The sequence below is a fragment of the Passer domesticus genome, chromosome 1, assembly GCF_036417665.1.
Source record: "Passer domesticus isolate bPasDom1 chromosome 1, bPasDom1.hap1, whole genome shotgun sequence".
In the NCBI taxonomy this organism is placed as follows: Eukaryota; Metazoa; Chordata; class Aves; order Passeriformes; family Passeridae; genus Passer; species Passer domesticus.
In genome coordinates, this window is record NC_087474.1 from 34,454,730 (window position 1) to 34,472,767 (window position 18,038).

At 36.0% G+C, this 18,038-nt stretch overlaps 1 protein-coding gene across 4 annotated transcripts in view; it reads right to left on the bottom strand.

Annotated features, from left to right (window-relative positions):
• Positions 1-18,038, bottom strand: part of ANKRD28 (ankyrin repeat domain 28) — a 116,298-nt gene that overhangs the window by 25,196 nt on the left and 73,064 nt on the right. For all 4 annotated transcript variants that reach the window (XR_010358762.1, XM_064413498.1, XM_064413488.1 and 1 more), the window contains 8 exons: positions 16,112-16,182; positions 13,064-13,264; positions 12,328-12,415; positions 9,042-9,184; positions 7,771-7,983; positions 1,964-2,042; positions 1,429-1,543; positions 949-1,031 (listed from right to left, as the gene is read on the bottom strand). Coding sequence is in view for 3 of the 4 variants with exons in the window: in XM_064413498.1 (XP_064269568.1) it covers positions 949-1,031; positions 1,429-1,543; positions 1,964-2,042; positions 7,771-7,983; positions 9,042-9,184; positions 12,328-12,415; positions 13,064-13,264; positions 16,112-16,182 (993 nt within the window). In the remaining variant the exon portion in view is untranslated. The remainder of the gene's footprint in view (positions 1-948; positions 1,032-1,428; positions 1,544-1,963; positions 2,043-7,770; positions 7,984-9,041; positions 9,185-12,327; positions 12,416-13,063; positions 13,265-16,111; positions 16,183-18,038) is intronic.

An 18,038-nucleotide genomic window follows, 5' to 3' on the forward strand; every position in this document is an offset into this window, starting at 1 on the left:
ATCCCTCATTTTGAACACATCCAATTGAAATATTGTCAACTATTGGACAGTTCTTTCCTGAAGTGAATCCTTGCAAGTTTGCCCATGACAGGACAGTAAACAAAAAGTCTTACCAGCAGGCAGCTTTAGTATATTTCTCTAGTTCTCTCAGGCCTCCCTAACAAACAGTGTAAAGCTGAGCAAGCAACTTCCTTTTCCCCAACTCTCTCCTCCCCACTTATCTTTTTTCAAAAAACATTAAGTGTCTTCAGATTAATACAGAACCATTTAGTTTATTCTTATTCTTCTTCTGTTCCAGAAGCTTCATTTGGATAAATCTACTTTCTCAGAATTGCACTGATTCAAATAGTTCAGAATTCACCTAAGATTCTGGACAACAAGAGAAGTAATGACCTTCCAACATCCACATCTTCAGGGAGGAGTCAAACATCAAAAGAAAAGCCCAGTTTGCATTGCATTTCATTAACAACATAATAACAATGCAACAGTTTCTTAATATAGCAGTCCACAGAGTCTTCAGCGCTATTACGTGCCCACTACAGGACAGATGGGAATAGACTGATCTCTATTAAGCTAAAGACATCATGGAATGGAAATTGGATGCTCCATGAAGTAATAAAAAGGATTAACAATCTTTCTCCTTGAAGTTCCATTATGGTCTAAACCAGTCATCCCACCTCTGTGGCCAACTCAAAGTGCACAAACACAATATTAAAGAAATTATAAATGTATTATTAAAATTTGGATTAATTTTTTTTAACTTATGTCTGCAAAAGTTTGCATTCACTTTAACTATGGACTGTCCATTAAAAAACAAGCATTGGTCCCAAGGTACTAGTGAACTATAAGGATTTCTATGCATCACTAAATTAAGATTTCATTAAAAGCTATTCTGTGAAATACACAATGAAGTACAAAGCACCTTGTAAGAATTTAAAAGTGTCCTACCTGATGAGAGGAGCTTTCTGCAGCAGTCTGAAAATCCACTTAATGCTGCCAAATGGAGAGGAAACATCCCATGTATACCCCGCCTAAGATACACCATAATCAGGTATCACAGCTTCATTCAATTAAAATAGAACAAACATGATTGTGTGCCAAAGTGCACATGCATGGTGGGTTCAGCAAACCATCTAATTAGAATACTGAGCTAAATTCACATATTAAACACTTCCTTCCAAGCTATCAGCATGCATTATCAGCCTATTAAAACTTTCAGAGCTTTTACCTCAAATACATTACAGAAAACTCTATTTCTCTTTTTTTTGGGTACAAATTGTGATATACTGACTAGCTACTTACAGGTACAATACAGCATAATAAACAAAATATTTCCTATTGCAAGTTGAAGATGATATTAAAAATTGCACTTGATAAATACACTTCTAAATTATGTCAGCTTGCATTCATATCAGTAAAGTTACCTACTTTGCAGTGTCAGCACCACTCGTAATCAGAGTGTTGATTAATAGCTCATGGCCATATCTAGCTGCTATGTGCAAAGGGGTATTTCCATTCTTATCTTCACAGTCTATTTCAGCTCCTATAATAAAGAGAAATTACTAGGTAAGGGTTCATGTAGGCATGCAGATACTTTGTTAGAAAAATAGGACTGATGATCATTTAAGTAACATTATTAATTGTCAGTGACTGACTAGTTTGGATTTAAAACCTATATAGATTTCAGTGGTAGAGAAAAACATTTTATTATGTAACCTTACGGGATGTGCTCTCTACAATCTGGTTTATGGAAAACAAAAATATATATCTACATTCCTGCATTCTGAAAAATAAATGGTTCATCAGTGTAACTTATCAAACTTTATAAACACATATGCCAGACTCCACCACAATTACTGGACACTGGACATGAAAAAAATTCAGCATGTTGTTACCAATACAAGAGGATGAAAACATTCAAACTGAAAAGCTCATGACAAAAATATTCTGTCCCCCTTTTTACCATTTTGAATGATGGTTTGGGATCTTGAAAATCTACCATGGATTGCTGTCATGTGCAAAGGTGTTTTCCCATCTTTACTCTGGAAAAGAAAAAAAAAATGCTGTTACTTATAGCCAGTAACAGCAATTAATCAGATCTGACAAAAAAAAAAAAAAGACAAAACAAAAAACCAAAACAAACCAACAAAAATGACATTTCTTTCTTCTTTCTCTCTACGTCGCATCCTTTAAATAGTTTCTATGCACTTTTGCCAGACAGATGCTGGCAATGACAAGTCAGCATGACATGGCAAGCTTTTCACAAGAGCTGCTCTTAGTCACTCTTCCAGCTGCCAGTGACAACTCAGGGATGCCCACTCACTCACACTTCTGTCCCTAAGATAATAACTCTCAAGAGGATGATGACAGCACACAATTTCAGCAACAAGCCTATGTCCAACCCCTCCCCTCCCCAAGGCTAAAAGAAAACAATGTTTTAAGTTTGTTTATTGAAAGAAAGTAGCTGTATTTACTAGAGGGCTTTACACATTACACTAGAAGACAACACATTACAAAGCTCATGTGTTTCTTAGAAATTTCTGTAAAGTGATGTTTGTAAGCAATTTATCACAAACCACAAGTAGTCCTAGGGTAGAACTATTCAACTCTACTAGGTACTACACATTTGAAATGCACATCTTGAATGTGCACTTAGTCATTCACCCAGTAAAGACATCCTTGAAGCAGCCAACAGTAATGCATAAGGAAACGTCACCTATTAACAGCTCAGTATCAAAGCACTCACAAACCCATTTTTAATGTTGCTATTACTTTGGAATGATCTTCCCCTCATGCTTGTCACAGGTAATGGGAAAGCTTTACTGCAGAAAAAAATTCCTACACATGCCCTCAAAAAATTTCAAACATGCCACAGAAAAATCAAAGGACCCTTGAATGCACACGCATACTGCATCTGTGTTTGCAATGATGGCTCTGAAGAGTGTGAAATGTTCACAAAATACAAAGTTAAATCAGACAAAGATGGCAGGGGAACATATGGTATGAATACATGTACTGAAACATCACAAATTGTCATCATATGCAAAAGTATCTTCTCATCTTTACTCTCCCTTTGGCACCAAATGGACATGGTTCTATGGATGTGATACTGAAAGTCTGCTGAAGACCCTTCTAGGGATGGATATGGATTTTTTCACTGTGTCACTGCCCAGAGCAGCATAACAGCACAATTATGTGAAACACTGTCTTCCCAGACCTAGATTGAAAGAAATTAAGCACTTGATAAGGAATGCCAAGTTATCGCTAGCTCTTTCAGCAAGCAGATTTCTTTGACCATAAATAATCAAATGACAACATCCACATATCCATAGCAGATACAAATAAACACAGAACATGGGGTTGAAATCCTCTTGAGGAATTAGACAATCACGTTTTTAATTCTGTCATTGGAGGCCTTAAGAAAAAGCCAAATAAACACACCATAAGTGACAACTTCTCCAGGCAACCTCTGTGCTCCAGTTTTCTTTCATGTTTCTCCCTACAGTTCAGCTCTCATCTCTTCATCTAAATACTAAAAATCTTTCTGCCCAATTACTTTAAAACAACTGTTAACTGCTTTAACATCTGGTGACTTTTCCCCTCACTTTTATCCTTCTTTAACCTGAAGAATCTATAGAATCTATTAATTTAAAGAAAAAACACAGATCTCATAATGTACCTTCCAAAGACATAGGAATAACTTAAGATGACAGTATTAGAAACTGAAGAGCACTGTGTTCTCACAAGAAACCTTCAGTAAGATCTTGCAAAGAACAGCAAAATAAGCCACAGAATCATTTTCCACTTACAAATGAAAAAACATAGTAAAATCAATAAGAGATTTTTAGACTTACTCTGCTCAAATTTACTTAAAAATGCACTTATAGATTTCTAAGACAATGGATTTTATGAGAGTGCCTCTCTTATGTTTAACAGTCTCAGGTTCCTTTCCAGCCCAGGAATAACACAACATGCAATTGTCTGTCAACATATAAACATAGAACAGGTATAAAATTTAATGAAGACAATTCCCATGTTGAAGCTGAACTGCCAGGTATAGGATTGCATTGAGAATTACCTTCTAAGACACTAGAAAGGGGTATATAGCACCAGAACCAGTAGCTAAACATTTCTTTAAGCAATGAAACATCAAAGCTCTATTAAGCAAATCATTATTTCCTGAGATGCCAGGAGATTGGACTGCAGAAGCAGGGAGGTATCCTCTAAACTTTGCTTCCATTTTTCTTTCGTTATGTCTTTAAGGTCTTCTCTCTAAATATCAAGCTAACTACTGCTGTGTGATTTAATGAGATCAGACAGGATCACAGCACATGACAGGACAGCTATGGGCTAATGATAAACTTTTGTTGTCTTCACTGAAACTCAGCTAAATATGGTAATAGGAAAGGAATCGCCCAAATCTCTTCTATCACTAGAGGAAATATATCCACAAAATACCTGGATCATAACAAATTCGCTAAGAACAATATTTGCTATTGGACAGAAATAATGCACATCACAAGATGTCTTATTGAGTGATTACTCATATATTAACTGTACTCAGACTATTGAGCTTCACTGAGGGAGAGGAAATGTGGGTCTATCATGTCACAGCATTCCTCCAAATGAAATCTCCCCCTAGCAACAATTCTTATGTTCTAGTACCACCAATGGAAGGAAAAAAACTTTTTTCTATTTAGGTCACTGAATTTTCAAGCAGCAATGGGGTCCATAAAACAATCAATACTGTCCCATTACATACTCATTTCAATGTGTTCTTCCATGCATGGAAATTCTGAATAGAGAGGAGGGAGTGCTGCAGTAATGAGCAATACTTAATAAGATTCACTGTTCTACAGTGGACACTGACAAGGCTATGAAAACAAGTAGGAAATTATGTCCAGAGGTGACAAAAAGCATATAACATATTTCTACTGTTCTATTATCTTCTGATATGCAATCCCCTCTCGAGATGAGGCCAGCACTCACAATATGCACAAGAATTTCCCCTCTATCTGCCATCAAGAGTAGGAGTGTTTCCCTTCTGCTCTCCCCACTCAGTCACCCACAGCAGGAAGCACTGTAACAGTACTGTCCAGTCTGCACCTACTTTACCATCCATATCCACTCTCTTGCCTCTACAATCACAGGAAAAGTTGCACATGGGAGGAAATGATTGAATCAGCCTATACAAGCAATATAATTATGATGAAAAATAGATCTTACAGCCATTTTAAGAACTACTTTGAATTCCAGCTTCAGTATTTGGAAACTGAACAGGCTTGGTTTCAATAAATATTTAGTAAGAACACACTAATTTAATCTCATTTTAAATCTACAATTCTTTGTTAGTTACATAACATATTCTATTTTTTTAGGGATTGTTCTTCTGATTAAATCCAAGATTTATCTTTACAGGCCTTTCCAGGGAAGCAGAAGTTGACTTAAAAATTATTTTCTTTTGCTTCAGTTCTTGCACTTTTCCACAGTCAAAGTGCTAAGTTTTCATATGCAAAGTAAGGCTGTTCACGCCTTCAGGTGCAAATTTACAGGCCAAATTCAGTCATAATGGTATAAATCCACAGAAATGCTATTAACAGAATTACAACAGAAACACCTTGATGAGGAAACTGGGATAAATGCTGTTTTCAAGCTATAATTGCTTAAGCCCTACTTGCTTAATTTTGTATTGAAGAATTTTGATATGTACGAAATCAACATATTTTAATTACGACCAACCCACAGCAAAAGCTAATGCTGTTTCTGAAATGGAGCCCTGTCCACTTCTTTCTTCTACATCAGAAATATGCACAAAATCATGAACCCTTGCAGCCCTGCATTTAGAAAAACAGTAATTCTTGGCTTGTTAATATTTGTCACAGCATCACAGAAGAGTTGGGTTCAAAAGGGACCTTAAAGATCATCTGGTTCCAACCCCGCTAGCATGGGCAGGGTTCCACTTGACTTAGTAGCTCAAAGCCCCCTCCGACCTGGCATTGAACACTTTCAGGGATGGGGCATCCACAACTTCTCTGGACAACCTGTTCCAAGGCCTCACCACCCTCACAGTAAAGAATTTCTTCCTAATATCTAATTTAACCTTAACTTTCAATTTACCTTTGTCGTACAACTCCATGTCCTTGCACAAAGTCCCTCTCCAGCTCTCTTGTAGGCCCCCTTCAGGTACTAGAAGGTGCTATAAGCTCTCTTTTGCTCTTATTTGTGTGAGTAACACACAATTATAATCAGTAGTATATTTAACACTGTGGGATTATTTTCATGGCAGACCACACTTTACTGAAAAATGATGTTTCAAGAATGTAGGACAAAAGTCAGCCAGCCCTGCAACACTGAACATTCAGTCATAGACAGCCTGGGACATTAGGCAGAGCAGAAAGCTGGCAACAAAAATAAATGGACTGTGACCTGGATATTTTAGGACAAGTTGGCAATAAACCCTGTAACACAGCTCCTTACTTCTGCAGGGCACTTCGGTGATGAATTTTTCCACAACTGAGTTATGCACATTTTCATTAAATGAGCTGCACTTCTAAATACATGTAACAGTGAGCAGGAACATACACTTAGGATTTTTCCACATCAAAGAGCTTATTTTTAAAATAGTCTCAAATTTTCAGTTAGCTATGAGTTTTGTACTAACAATAGATATAAAATTGTATTTTGGAATTAGTTAGCTGAAAATCAGCTTGAATCACTGTAAAAATCACTGCTTACGTGAAGTGAACCATAAACCCCAAGATTTTTAACAGAAATGTCAGCTACTCTAATATTCACCTCCTACACAGATTGTGCTGAAATTCCAACATAAACCTATTAATCAGGTTTCTTTTACATTTTTTTCCCAAGAAATTAAATAACAGATAATTCCCTTCATACTACATGTGGGTGACAGTTCAGGCAACCAGATATTTTGCCATAAGGAACACTTGGACTCTTCATTCCATATACCCATTTCCTACTTCCCTGAGCCTAAGACCTGTCAAGACACCAGATACTGTCTCTAAATATTTCTAAACACAGTTAAGTTTTTATTACTAGAGTAAAAATCAACATAATACAAACCAGAAGGTCTTACATCTCTCTACCTTCAACAAGGCTGTAGAATATTCTAAGGAATATTCTGCAGTCAAAGACTTGTGACCAAACAGAGATGCAAATTTATACTGACTCTGGTCACACAATTTCACTGGAGTAATTAAAACATCAGCTGTTTAAGACTTTCCATTGGCCTGATCTACTTATATTTGTATTTTTAATGCACTCTTTCAAAATCTCCCTAATTATATTCTAAGATCTTACATTATCATCTCTTCACCTGCTCCAGCAATTAGCCAAGTCTACACATTTCCCTGAAATATCCCTGATTTTGTTCATGTTACTTATTTATAAGAAAAAAATATACTTTTGCATTTTTTCAAATTATTTGCTCTTACTTATATGGTTAGACTAGGGAAAACAAAGCACACAGAATTCTGACATTTAAATGTAATCAAGATTGGCCAGAGATTATTGGCATTTTTCTTCATCCTTCTGAGCTATGTAACATATCCCATCGAGGTTTCCAGATTCAGATCAAGTTTCTTGAAGCAACATACTGGCTCATTTTTACTGTAGTACTTCTCAAACAAATACTCCATCTATCAGTGGGAACCTCTCCATGTTACCTAAACAAGTATTTTTGAAAAAATTACCTCTGATAAAGCTGTACAGTGTTTTTAAGTGTGAAAGGATGGCTTTGGATACACCTACCTTTATATTTACATCTGCTCCATTGCAGACCAAGAGCTCTAAACACAATGCTCCATGTGTTGATGCAGCAGCAAAGTGCAAAGGTGTAAACCCCTTCTCATTCACTTGATTTACATTAGCACCACAGTCTATGAGTTCATTCACTACAACATCTTGCCCATTGTAACAAGCTACATGGAGAGGAGTATTTCCATAGGCATTTGGCTCATTCATCTATAAGAGAAAAAACCCCCAAGATTAGTCAGTAGGAAAAAACCTGTACTTAATGCAGCATTTAATTCTAACAAAGCAAAAATCACAAGATTATCTTTTGGAACTCTTCAAAAGCAGAAATTAAAAGCAATTTCTGGATACAGCTTGTTGATTGAGATCTGTGTCCTGGGGAAGAGTATGATTGCTTTATAAGCAAGCCAACCTCCTCCAATTGTCTCCACACCAGTTTCCTGTATGCAACTTTAAAAGAAGCCACACATGCCAAAAATATCAACTGTGGCAATTTGCACAGATGCTACACACATAGCATAGCACACATCTCTACAAAACAGCATTGCAAGTTTTCATTAAAAACAGAGATCAAAGAGCCTTTTTGTGTGTGTATGTGCTCAGATAGAAACATAATTTCTTGTTGTACTCAACATGACACTGAATTCTGATCTACTTCTCAATATTGAGCTTGAGTTGCAATATGCAGCCTTGCAAGACTAAGATTGTGATTCACAATGTAGATTTCTTACACAGCTTCACAGTTTACTATTAACACTCCTACTACAGGCAGGTACTGTAGAATCTTTTAATTTACACTTTATTATTAATATGGCCTCATTTACTGCAGTATTGAAGTTTCTCACAACTTTTAGTGTTATCTAAAATTTATGTCAGGTAGGAAAGTGACATGTATATTTTATCAACTGAGACAAAAGCATTTAATTTCCTGCACTTCAAAAATTATTGTGTGGCAAAGCTAGGATCGGAATTCCTATTTCCTGACTTCCAGTCCAATGAAATAAGAGCAAAAAATATCAAATAAACAAAAAGCCCCAGTAAATACATACTTATTTTCAAATTATTGTGCAGAACCTGCAAGGCTCTGAAGGAGGTTTTCTTTTAATGGAGAAATGAGGGTTTATAAAAGAAAAAGTAGTACTTCCAGAGACCTTCCTTCAAGTACTTTCACTATATCCTAACCTGTCCCTAAATAAACAGTGTGCTACAGTACTAACAAGAGCATTTCAAACAAAAAAAAAATCCCATTTAATTTTATTTTTCCTTACATCAACTCCAAGATCCAGAAGATATTTGACTACATTAATCATCCCACTAGATGCTGCAGCATGTAAAGGTGTATATGATTTCTTGTCTTTGCATGTCACTTCAGCTGTATGGGTCACGAGTAATTTCACAACATCAATATGACCTAAAATAATAAAGACAAATAAAATGAGGCATCATATTTTATTAACCAGCACAGGTTTGCAAACTTAATAATTCTACAATTGTTATAACATGATCAAGCCATTATTCCTTTGGACCTAATGTGGAAAACAAAGAATTGTTCTTGTTTTCTAATACTATAATGAACTATAAAAGCAACATAAAATAATCATCTCCACACACCCCACCCACCAATCACAGCATTTACACTGCAAAAATAAATTTTTATACTCAAAACACAATCCTGTCTTCTGCTTAAAAAGAAGGGGTATTTTCAGACTTGAGAATTAGAGGCAAAGTAACTTTGTAATTATTAAGTATTTACCACAAATTTACATTAACAACTTGTGAGACAAAGTCACTGTCAATCTTTCACTGTCACCCCAATTCCAAACATGCCCCTTAAGATTTTTAAATCTTAGGCAGAAACTTTGAGAATTTGATGCAAACATGAAAAGAAGAAAATATTCTACTTTTACATAAAAATATACCCCCCAATCCAACTCCCTTTACTCACAAAGCATTTAAAATGTTAAGCCACATCATACAGGATTTAGTAAAGCTCTGTTTTCAAGACTGACTCAGATGGTCTGAGGAACCACAGCCTTTTAAAAGCATCAACTGCTCTCCTAAGACAATGGAAGTAGAGTACGAGGAAGAGTAAGAGTAAGAGTAAGAGTTGGGATAATGAGGAAGGCATGACATGGGGGAAGTTCCAGGTGTAAAAGAGAAGAGAGGGCAGGGAGCCCACCCTGAAGTGGTGGGCAGTAGGTCCCACTGGGAGCTTTGGGCCAGGGACCCCAACACCAACACCCACCCTGCTGCAAAGGGCAATGAGCTTTTCCCTTCCATGCATGCCCACATGCTCCTCCTCTGCTGGCAGGCACTTGTGACACTGCCTGCTAAGAAGCCATGAAAATAGGGTAGCCAAGTAGCTGTTATTCTTGTTCTATTGTTAATTTAACTGCCAAACAACTAATTACTGAAAGCACATGGATAGTCATGAAAAAGACTGCTGGATAAAGAAATACATGACTTTAACAGAGCGCAATACACTTGCTGCTTTGCTTTTGTAACTGACCCATGCAGGACTCTTTATTTTACCTTCAAGTGACATCCTTTCCTTAGTTAAAGAAGTGGTGAGGGGCACACTGAATACTTATGTTTATACTTATCCTGTCAGACATCTAAGTAAAAAGTATCAAATCCAGCTTTCAGTTTAGGAGCTTCACAAAGAGTTCTGCTTTGCAAGCAGTTAAGAGAATTCACAAAAGTTTGAATTGGAAGTGCCTACCCAAAGGAATAGAGACAAAGCTATTTTTACAAACTCTTAGACACTGTGATACTTATTTTATGCTGCATACCCAACAGCACACAAAACACCATTTCACCTAGCTATACCAAACAATGCCATAAGACTTTATCAGTGCAATGTGAAGTGCTGCAATAATATTTCACTTCTTAATTATCTCAGTATAGTAAGAAAGAGGGGAAAGAGAAATGCAAACACAATACTCATCTTTTTACCCAAATACAAAGGGGAAAAGAAAGAAAACAAGCCTAAAGGAGAGACAGAAATACAGAAGATATGGAAAGCAGCAAAAGGAATAGAGACAGTGAATAGAACAGTGGAAGAAAAAACTTCAAACAGAAGGTAAAAAACAAACAAAAAAAACCCCTGACCTGAATTGAAAAGGCAAGCAGCGATCAGTGGAAGACTCTCAAAGAGAAGAGCAAGGTACTTGATGTGAGAAGTGCTGCAGAGACATCCCGGTGCACCAGTGAGGGCAACACCAGGACACAGGACTCTAAGTCCATTTCAGTCACAGCTTTGCAGCTGGACAGCAATGGAGCCGGGTGAAAAGCAGGAAGGAAGCAAAACAATGGATCACCCTAGAAAGTTATTTATAGTAGAGTGACGTAAAGCATAGCTTCTTTATTTTATGGTCAGTTTTACATGGTGAAAAAGTTTTTAAGGTTTTCTCCAAACAATTGGAGCAATGTACAATGGCTCTAAATTGTGAGGGGATTGTCATAATTATTTTTACTTTGATTGAAGACTTTCAAAAGCTTTTTCTTCTCTATTGTCTACAGGGAAATTTAGGCAGATCGACATCAATTAAATTACATTTTTCCTGCCCAAACACTCTTCATTAAGAGAGTTCCCTGTAAATAGCCTACAAAATAGCACTGATTAAAATTGGAATAAATGTAGCTTATCTGCAAAACACAAGACTTTTCATCTAGGCAAACACAAGGCAGGTGTCTCTGGCCTCCCACTAACACTTGTCAGTTCTTTGAAATTTCTCCCACTAACACTTGTCAGTTCTTTGAAATTTCATGTACAAGTTTCATTCAACAAAATTTTGCAAATAACCACATTCAATAAGGTGGATGGACAGACTGTCACAGACAGTGCTTTGCAGATAGAACTACATAAAAACCACTAATATTGAAAGAACAGTAGATAATAACGAAGATTTTTCTTTAACTTCTGGGGTTTTAAGTACTGGTATCAATACCTGAAGTGCAATTAAATCCAGCTTCAAATAATAAATTAAGAGCATTATTGCTGCGATGATTACTTCATAATTGAATGGCACATTCAATTCTTTTCAAGTCTGATAAAAGGCAAGGAAGAACATTACTCTGACAGTATTGCCAGGGCATTGATCAAGACCATGAGAACAATAATTATCCACTGCTGGAATAAGAATGGCAATGCAAGAATTTGTAGTTTCAGAGATGAAATATTGTTTGAAAATACAATCCCCTAGGATGCTGCAATGATCCTCTGTTTCAGGTGACCCTCGTATTAACTGCTTACTTTTTATTTAGCATTTCTGCAAAATTTTTCACGTGTGACTAGACTTGTTGACTGAAGAACATAGTTCCTCCTTTTTAAAGAACAAAACTACTTACCTTACTTTTCTTTTTCCAACAAATTGATTTTCCTTACCACAAAATACACATTTACAAGGCAATTTGAACTATACTATTCATGCTTTTTTGGCAGACACAGATAACCTTACAATGCAAATATTTTTCCTAGAAATACGTCAAACCACTAAACCTGAGATGATTTTTTTATTACTTCAGTATTAATCAACTGAAATTTGTACATACCCATATATGCTGCCCAATGTATAGCTCGTCTGTCTTTCTTGTCAAATGCATTAATATTGGCCCCTCTAGACAACAGTAAGCTGACCATCTGAGATGAAGAGAAAGAAACACAAATCTTCTATTTATAATGGAAAATACTTTGCCTCAATAGACAAAACCATGTAGGAAAACAGAAATTTATGTGTTTTCAGAGGATTTAAATGTGTTGGGTTTTGAATATTCTATAAGTTTGAAGAAACTGGCTGTCACAATGAAGTGACTGTAAGGAACACAAAACTTGATGTCAACAAAAACACTTCTCAGTTAAATAGTGCAAAGCCATGAAATCTCTTAAATCTTCAGGTTATTACTAAGGGACTAATGAGTCAGAACTTATTACATATATTTCCTCCAAACTTCAGTGACAACATACTCCCTATGTTCACTATTTACTGAACAGAAAAATATCCTGGCTTTTCCATTTTAAATTTATCTGTTACTAATTTAACTCCACTTAACAAACTTGCTTCTGTCACAAGAAAGGTGAACACTGTAATAAACTTTCAATTAAATGACCTAACATTTATTTTCCTCAACTTTTCTGCACAGAGGTGCATACAGAAAACAAATTCAAATATAAAATAGGGGTAGAGGATTTTTAAGGGAATGGGGGAGAAATGGTTTTAAACTCAAAAATGAAATACCAGAAATGTGAGAGACAGAATGACGAGTGGAAGACAAAGAAATTAACTTTTACCTCAACGTGCCCACTGAAGGCTGCATGATGCAGTGCAGTTCTGCCTGCTCGATCAGACACATTTACATTGCTTAGGAGAGGCACCAAAGCTTCAGCACACTTCACAGCTTTATTTGCAGCTGCTATGTGTAGGGGTGTCTGCCAGTTTTTATCACGAGCATTGACATCTGCTGAATGCTTTAACAACACCTGAACAGCATCCTGAAAGCATTTACAAAAAAAACAAGCCACTTAGTAAAGATAGGAAATGACAGCTTGGATTTAAGGACACTACAGTGGAAAACAACTCTTTACAATTTGTTCATTTGCAAACATAATCTTTGGGACACTTTGGGATTTGCACTTTATCATAAATCCAAACTTGGGGATGTTCTCAAGGACGTGAATTATTTAACCAAATCAACCACTTCCAGGTTCTTTTATTCCTTAAGCCACATGGAAAAGTGCTTTTCATCACAACTGATTTCCAAAGGTTAATAAACCATTTAGGATTTCTTCCATTAGTGGAAGTCTTAGCCAAGGATTAGTGAAGTACTATGAACTTATAATGAATTTCCATCAATCTGCCAAGTGAAATTTTTCAACTGTCCAAGTCTACAAATGGCAAACCTGAGATTATTAAATTTAGAGAACCACAAATGAAACAGTGCACAGTCACAAAAAGTTTCAACATACACTGTTACAAAACTCCTGAAAACCATTTTAAAATATTGCATTGAATTCCATCTCTCAAAATGATTATTCATTTCCTTTTGTTAGAAGTACAAGCTGTGAAAATTTGACAAATAAGACTGTAATTCTTACAGCAAGATAAACAAATCCCATTAAAATATGTGCACTCAATTGGAATGCATAAAAAAAATAAACGTGCTGGCAGTATCAACACGATGATGAATACTGCGTTTCGCATCAGCTGTGTGACCTTCCCACGATTCACTAATTGCTTTTGGTGATTGCCAATTCAGCCACTGAGCACACAAATAATTGATTACCACTTTGAACTTAAAACATGGTACCACAAGTTGTTACTAGAAATTCTGAATTACACTGTGGTATGATAGCAAGGTCTATGGGCAGAATGCTAAGTCACTATTGATCCTATTAATATTCGAATAAATAATATTTAAAATATTGAAATTTCTTGTACTGTTAATAAAAAAAGAAGATAGGAACAAACACAAAAATGAAAATACTGCATCACTGGCTTGTACTTTAATGAGAAAATTGAATAGGTTTTCTCTGAGAAAATGAAACAGATTTAGTACTTTAAAAAACAAATTACATTTGAAGTCTTTTTTAAGCCAAATATTAAGAAATATTATATCAGAACAAGGAAATTTCAGAACAGCTATTACCACTTTTGCAGAAGGAAGCACCACAATATTAGTATAAAAATAATGAATCGAATTTCTACGTGCATTTGCATGAATGAATTTAATGACTGAATCTACTTGGGGTTTCTTTTTTCTTTTAATTTTCAACATAGAGCAGGCACACACAAATAAAAATGTGACTGTCTTGACATAAAGCTGCTTGAACTTGAGCAGCTGACAGCTAAATCCATAACTGCAGCTATCTTTTAAGTTTCAATGTCCTTGTTTCATTGCAGCTGTCCACACTTCAAGAGTCCAGATGTTCTACTGAAATCATTATCCATTTTTTTCATTACAGCTTTCCATTCAGTGCCCCAAACCCATACAGGTCTGTCAGCTAGAAAACAGTGCCTACATGTATCAACCCTGTATATGGGCTCCATGACTCACTGTGTTTATAAATAGAGAATTCTGACAAGCGTCTATCAAGCTCTGACTGGTTTACTTGTCTTGTTTGCCTCTGAGTAATGTTTTGTTTAAAATCTTCCATTTTTAAAAAAACAAAACTATGACCATTATTGCATTTTTTGAAGTTATCATTTAATCCCAGTTTGTTTGCAGCACTCCTCTGCCTCTGCAAGCATTACTGATGAGGAAAGCTTTTATTGCTCCTCAGCTCTGAAGAATGCAGCATTTGGTGCTTTGGTCAGCTCCCAAAGGAACAGCCTAAAAATATCTCAAGAACAAATAGCATTTGGGAATAAGAAGCCCTTGAAGATTCATTTTCAAACACTGTTTTTTTGAATAACATGATCTCTACATAACTTTGCTATTAATGCTAGTGACAAAATACTGCAGTTTATCCAGGGAATTCAAAAGCAAAAACTGAAACAAGGCTTGTTTAGACAGCTCATGGATGAAACACTTGAAGTTCAATGCTTGTCAAAACTAAAATATTCAATTCTATCTTCCCAAACAAAATTTACTAATAAAAAACCTTTATTTGAAACGTACTGAAATGAGCATCAATTTGATTCAGGATCTCAGAGGAGATAGTTTTGCATAAACTCTTCCACATAACAAGATCAGCATTTCTCTGTTTGTTTTGATCTTCTACAGATATTTAAATTTTTTATTAGGACAATCACCACAGGGAAACAATAGCCAAGTAATTTCTTGCATTATGATATTCTCACAAATGTACCACTGGTAGACTTCAAGAAACAGTCTACAATCCACTTAAGAATTTTAAAGTGATCTTCAATACTATTAATTAATCACTTTAAAAAAAATACACTGGCAGGCCTTTAATAGAATAATTTATTTCTTCAATGCCTCAACACACAAGCATGTAAAATAACATGAAGTAATGCAAAGACCATGCTGTAAAAGTTGTTCTAAATCTTAATTCATCTGTACTTCCCTCATGCTGAACCATTCTGGTTACCTTAGCAAAAGTAAATGAGACTTGAGAACACCACATGCAGAGTCCTTTGCTAGGGAAGTCACAGAGAGCAAAGCTGAGAACTCAAAGTTTATAATTTTCCTCCTTTCTTAATGCTTAAGCAATAGATATACATACATACATTCCCTCAAAAGGCCAAGAAAATATAACAAAAATGTTCTGCAATTCCAAACGTTTGGAGCAGTTTCACTTTTTAAAAAATGAACAATGGACGGAAGGTAATTTGAGAAGTCTTATTTTAACACAAGGTAGTCAAAAAGAGCAACATACCTCACTACAAGACGCTACAGCTCTGTGTAAAGGAGTCAACCATTTGCTGTCTTTGGCATTAACTCTAGCTCCTGTAACAAAAAATAAAAACAACCAACATTTAAAAGGTATTTACAGAATGACTAAAATATTTTCAAGAAGATATTTTCAGCAATAGAACTATTTACTTTTTCTATTAAAATGAATTTACTTATTCTAGGCATTTGTTTTCATTTTTCATGCAAAAAACGAAAAGGAATCTTTTCTCCAGCTGAAATCAACCCTTTGAGGAAATTCTTTTAACACTACCAATAATACTCTTCCAAATGAAAATATACTCATATTTTTATACTAGGTCATCCTCTATAATCTTGTGCCCTTCCAAAGTCACATAAAAGGCTGCTGTGTAAGAAAGATGAAAATCCTTGTTTTCACACAGCAGAAAAAAAATCTCATGGTTTCCCATTATAGCTGAAATTCTCTATGAAAATATAGAAAGAGGCTGCATTTACTCCCCAGGCCTACAGTTTCCTTGTGGTTGCCCTGTCTGATGGACAGGTATACAGAATGAGGATGATTCTTCTACTGGGACTTTCTTTGGGAACAAATCTTCACTACTCCAGCAGGTCACCTAGCCCACCCTGGTACCTCCGGGTCCTCCCTTCATGAGAGAGACTAAGAGCCACACCGCTCTACTTCTGAAAGCACTCCCAAGGAACAGCCCTCCCTGTCCCCAGGAAATAAAGCTGCACAAACATCTCTAAGGGACGCAAGCCTGGGTTTGGATTTTAATTTTTTTCTTAATAATAAAAGGAAAGAGGGGTTTGGGAACTTCTTTCCCCTGAAGGAAGCAGCTGAACTACACCTTAACTCCTTAACTTCCAGTGAACTCCAACAAACAAGAAAACCTAATGATTAAGGTTAATAATTTAATTGCTTAATGATACACACACATATAGAACCTTGTACGATATTTATACCCTGACTGGAAACTTACCTATCTTTATTTTGAAACTTCTGATACTTTACAGGGATAACTTAAACAAAATATTAAATTTTTGAGAAAAAGTGTTCAGAAATACTGTTGGAATGAATCACACAGTAACATTAATGCTACGTGACCTAAGAGCTCAAGCTAAACATAATACTGGTATGTCAGAACCAACTGCTGTTTTTTCTAGGCAAAGAACAGAAAAGGATGGAAGGCCAGTAAGACACAAGATGCCAAAAAGGTTGCTGGTCAAATGAGGATATTCAACTGAGAGACAGGGTATTTTGATCCAAGATCTGCACCAGCAAAGAAGTCTCTCCTAGGCCACTTGATCAAGAAACCCAGCAGTGTGTACAAAATCGTGGTTGTATATACTAAGCAACCCAAATATCTGAGGTGAATTCTCTTGAGTTTCTAATCAATCCATCCCTTTCAGTCATAAGAACAGAATACGGAAGCTGATGTAGGATGCAAACTTCCAGTTTGATCCCAGGTCTTCCACCCACTGGACAGAGACTGAAATCTCACAGCTGGCTACAGTTGCAGGGATTTCCATCTTTCCTTATCTAAATTTCAGCATAGGATGTCATCCTATTTTCCTAAGTGCAAAAGTTTTTGAAAAATAAGACTAGTAAATAGGGAAGAAAGTCCAAGCCCATTTGAAGAAAACCACCACAGTCTAACAAAAGTTTAGGAGACACGATGAGTATCTGTTTTTGTCACACATCCTAAGGACCCAGTGGTGCACTGCAATACATCATGTGCCATAGCACATAGTATTCTAAAAGTCACTAGAAATGCCTGAGGATTTTTGGCAATATTTCCCAGAATACAGCAAGTGATGAATGACATCACAAATATAATGAGGTAATGACTGGTAAGTGAGAATGTAATCAATATATGTCAAAAGTATCTGTAATTCTTGATTTTATTCCAGGTAATAGCCACATTTTGTTT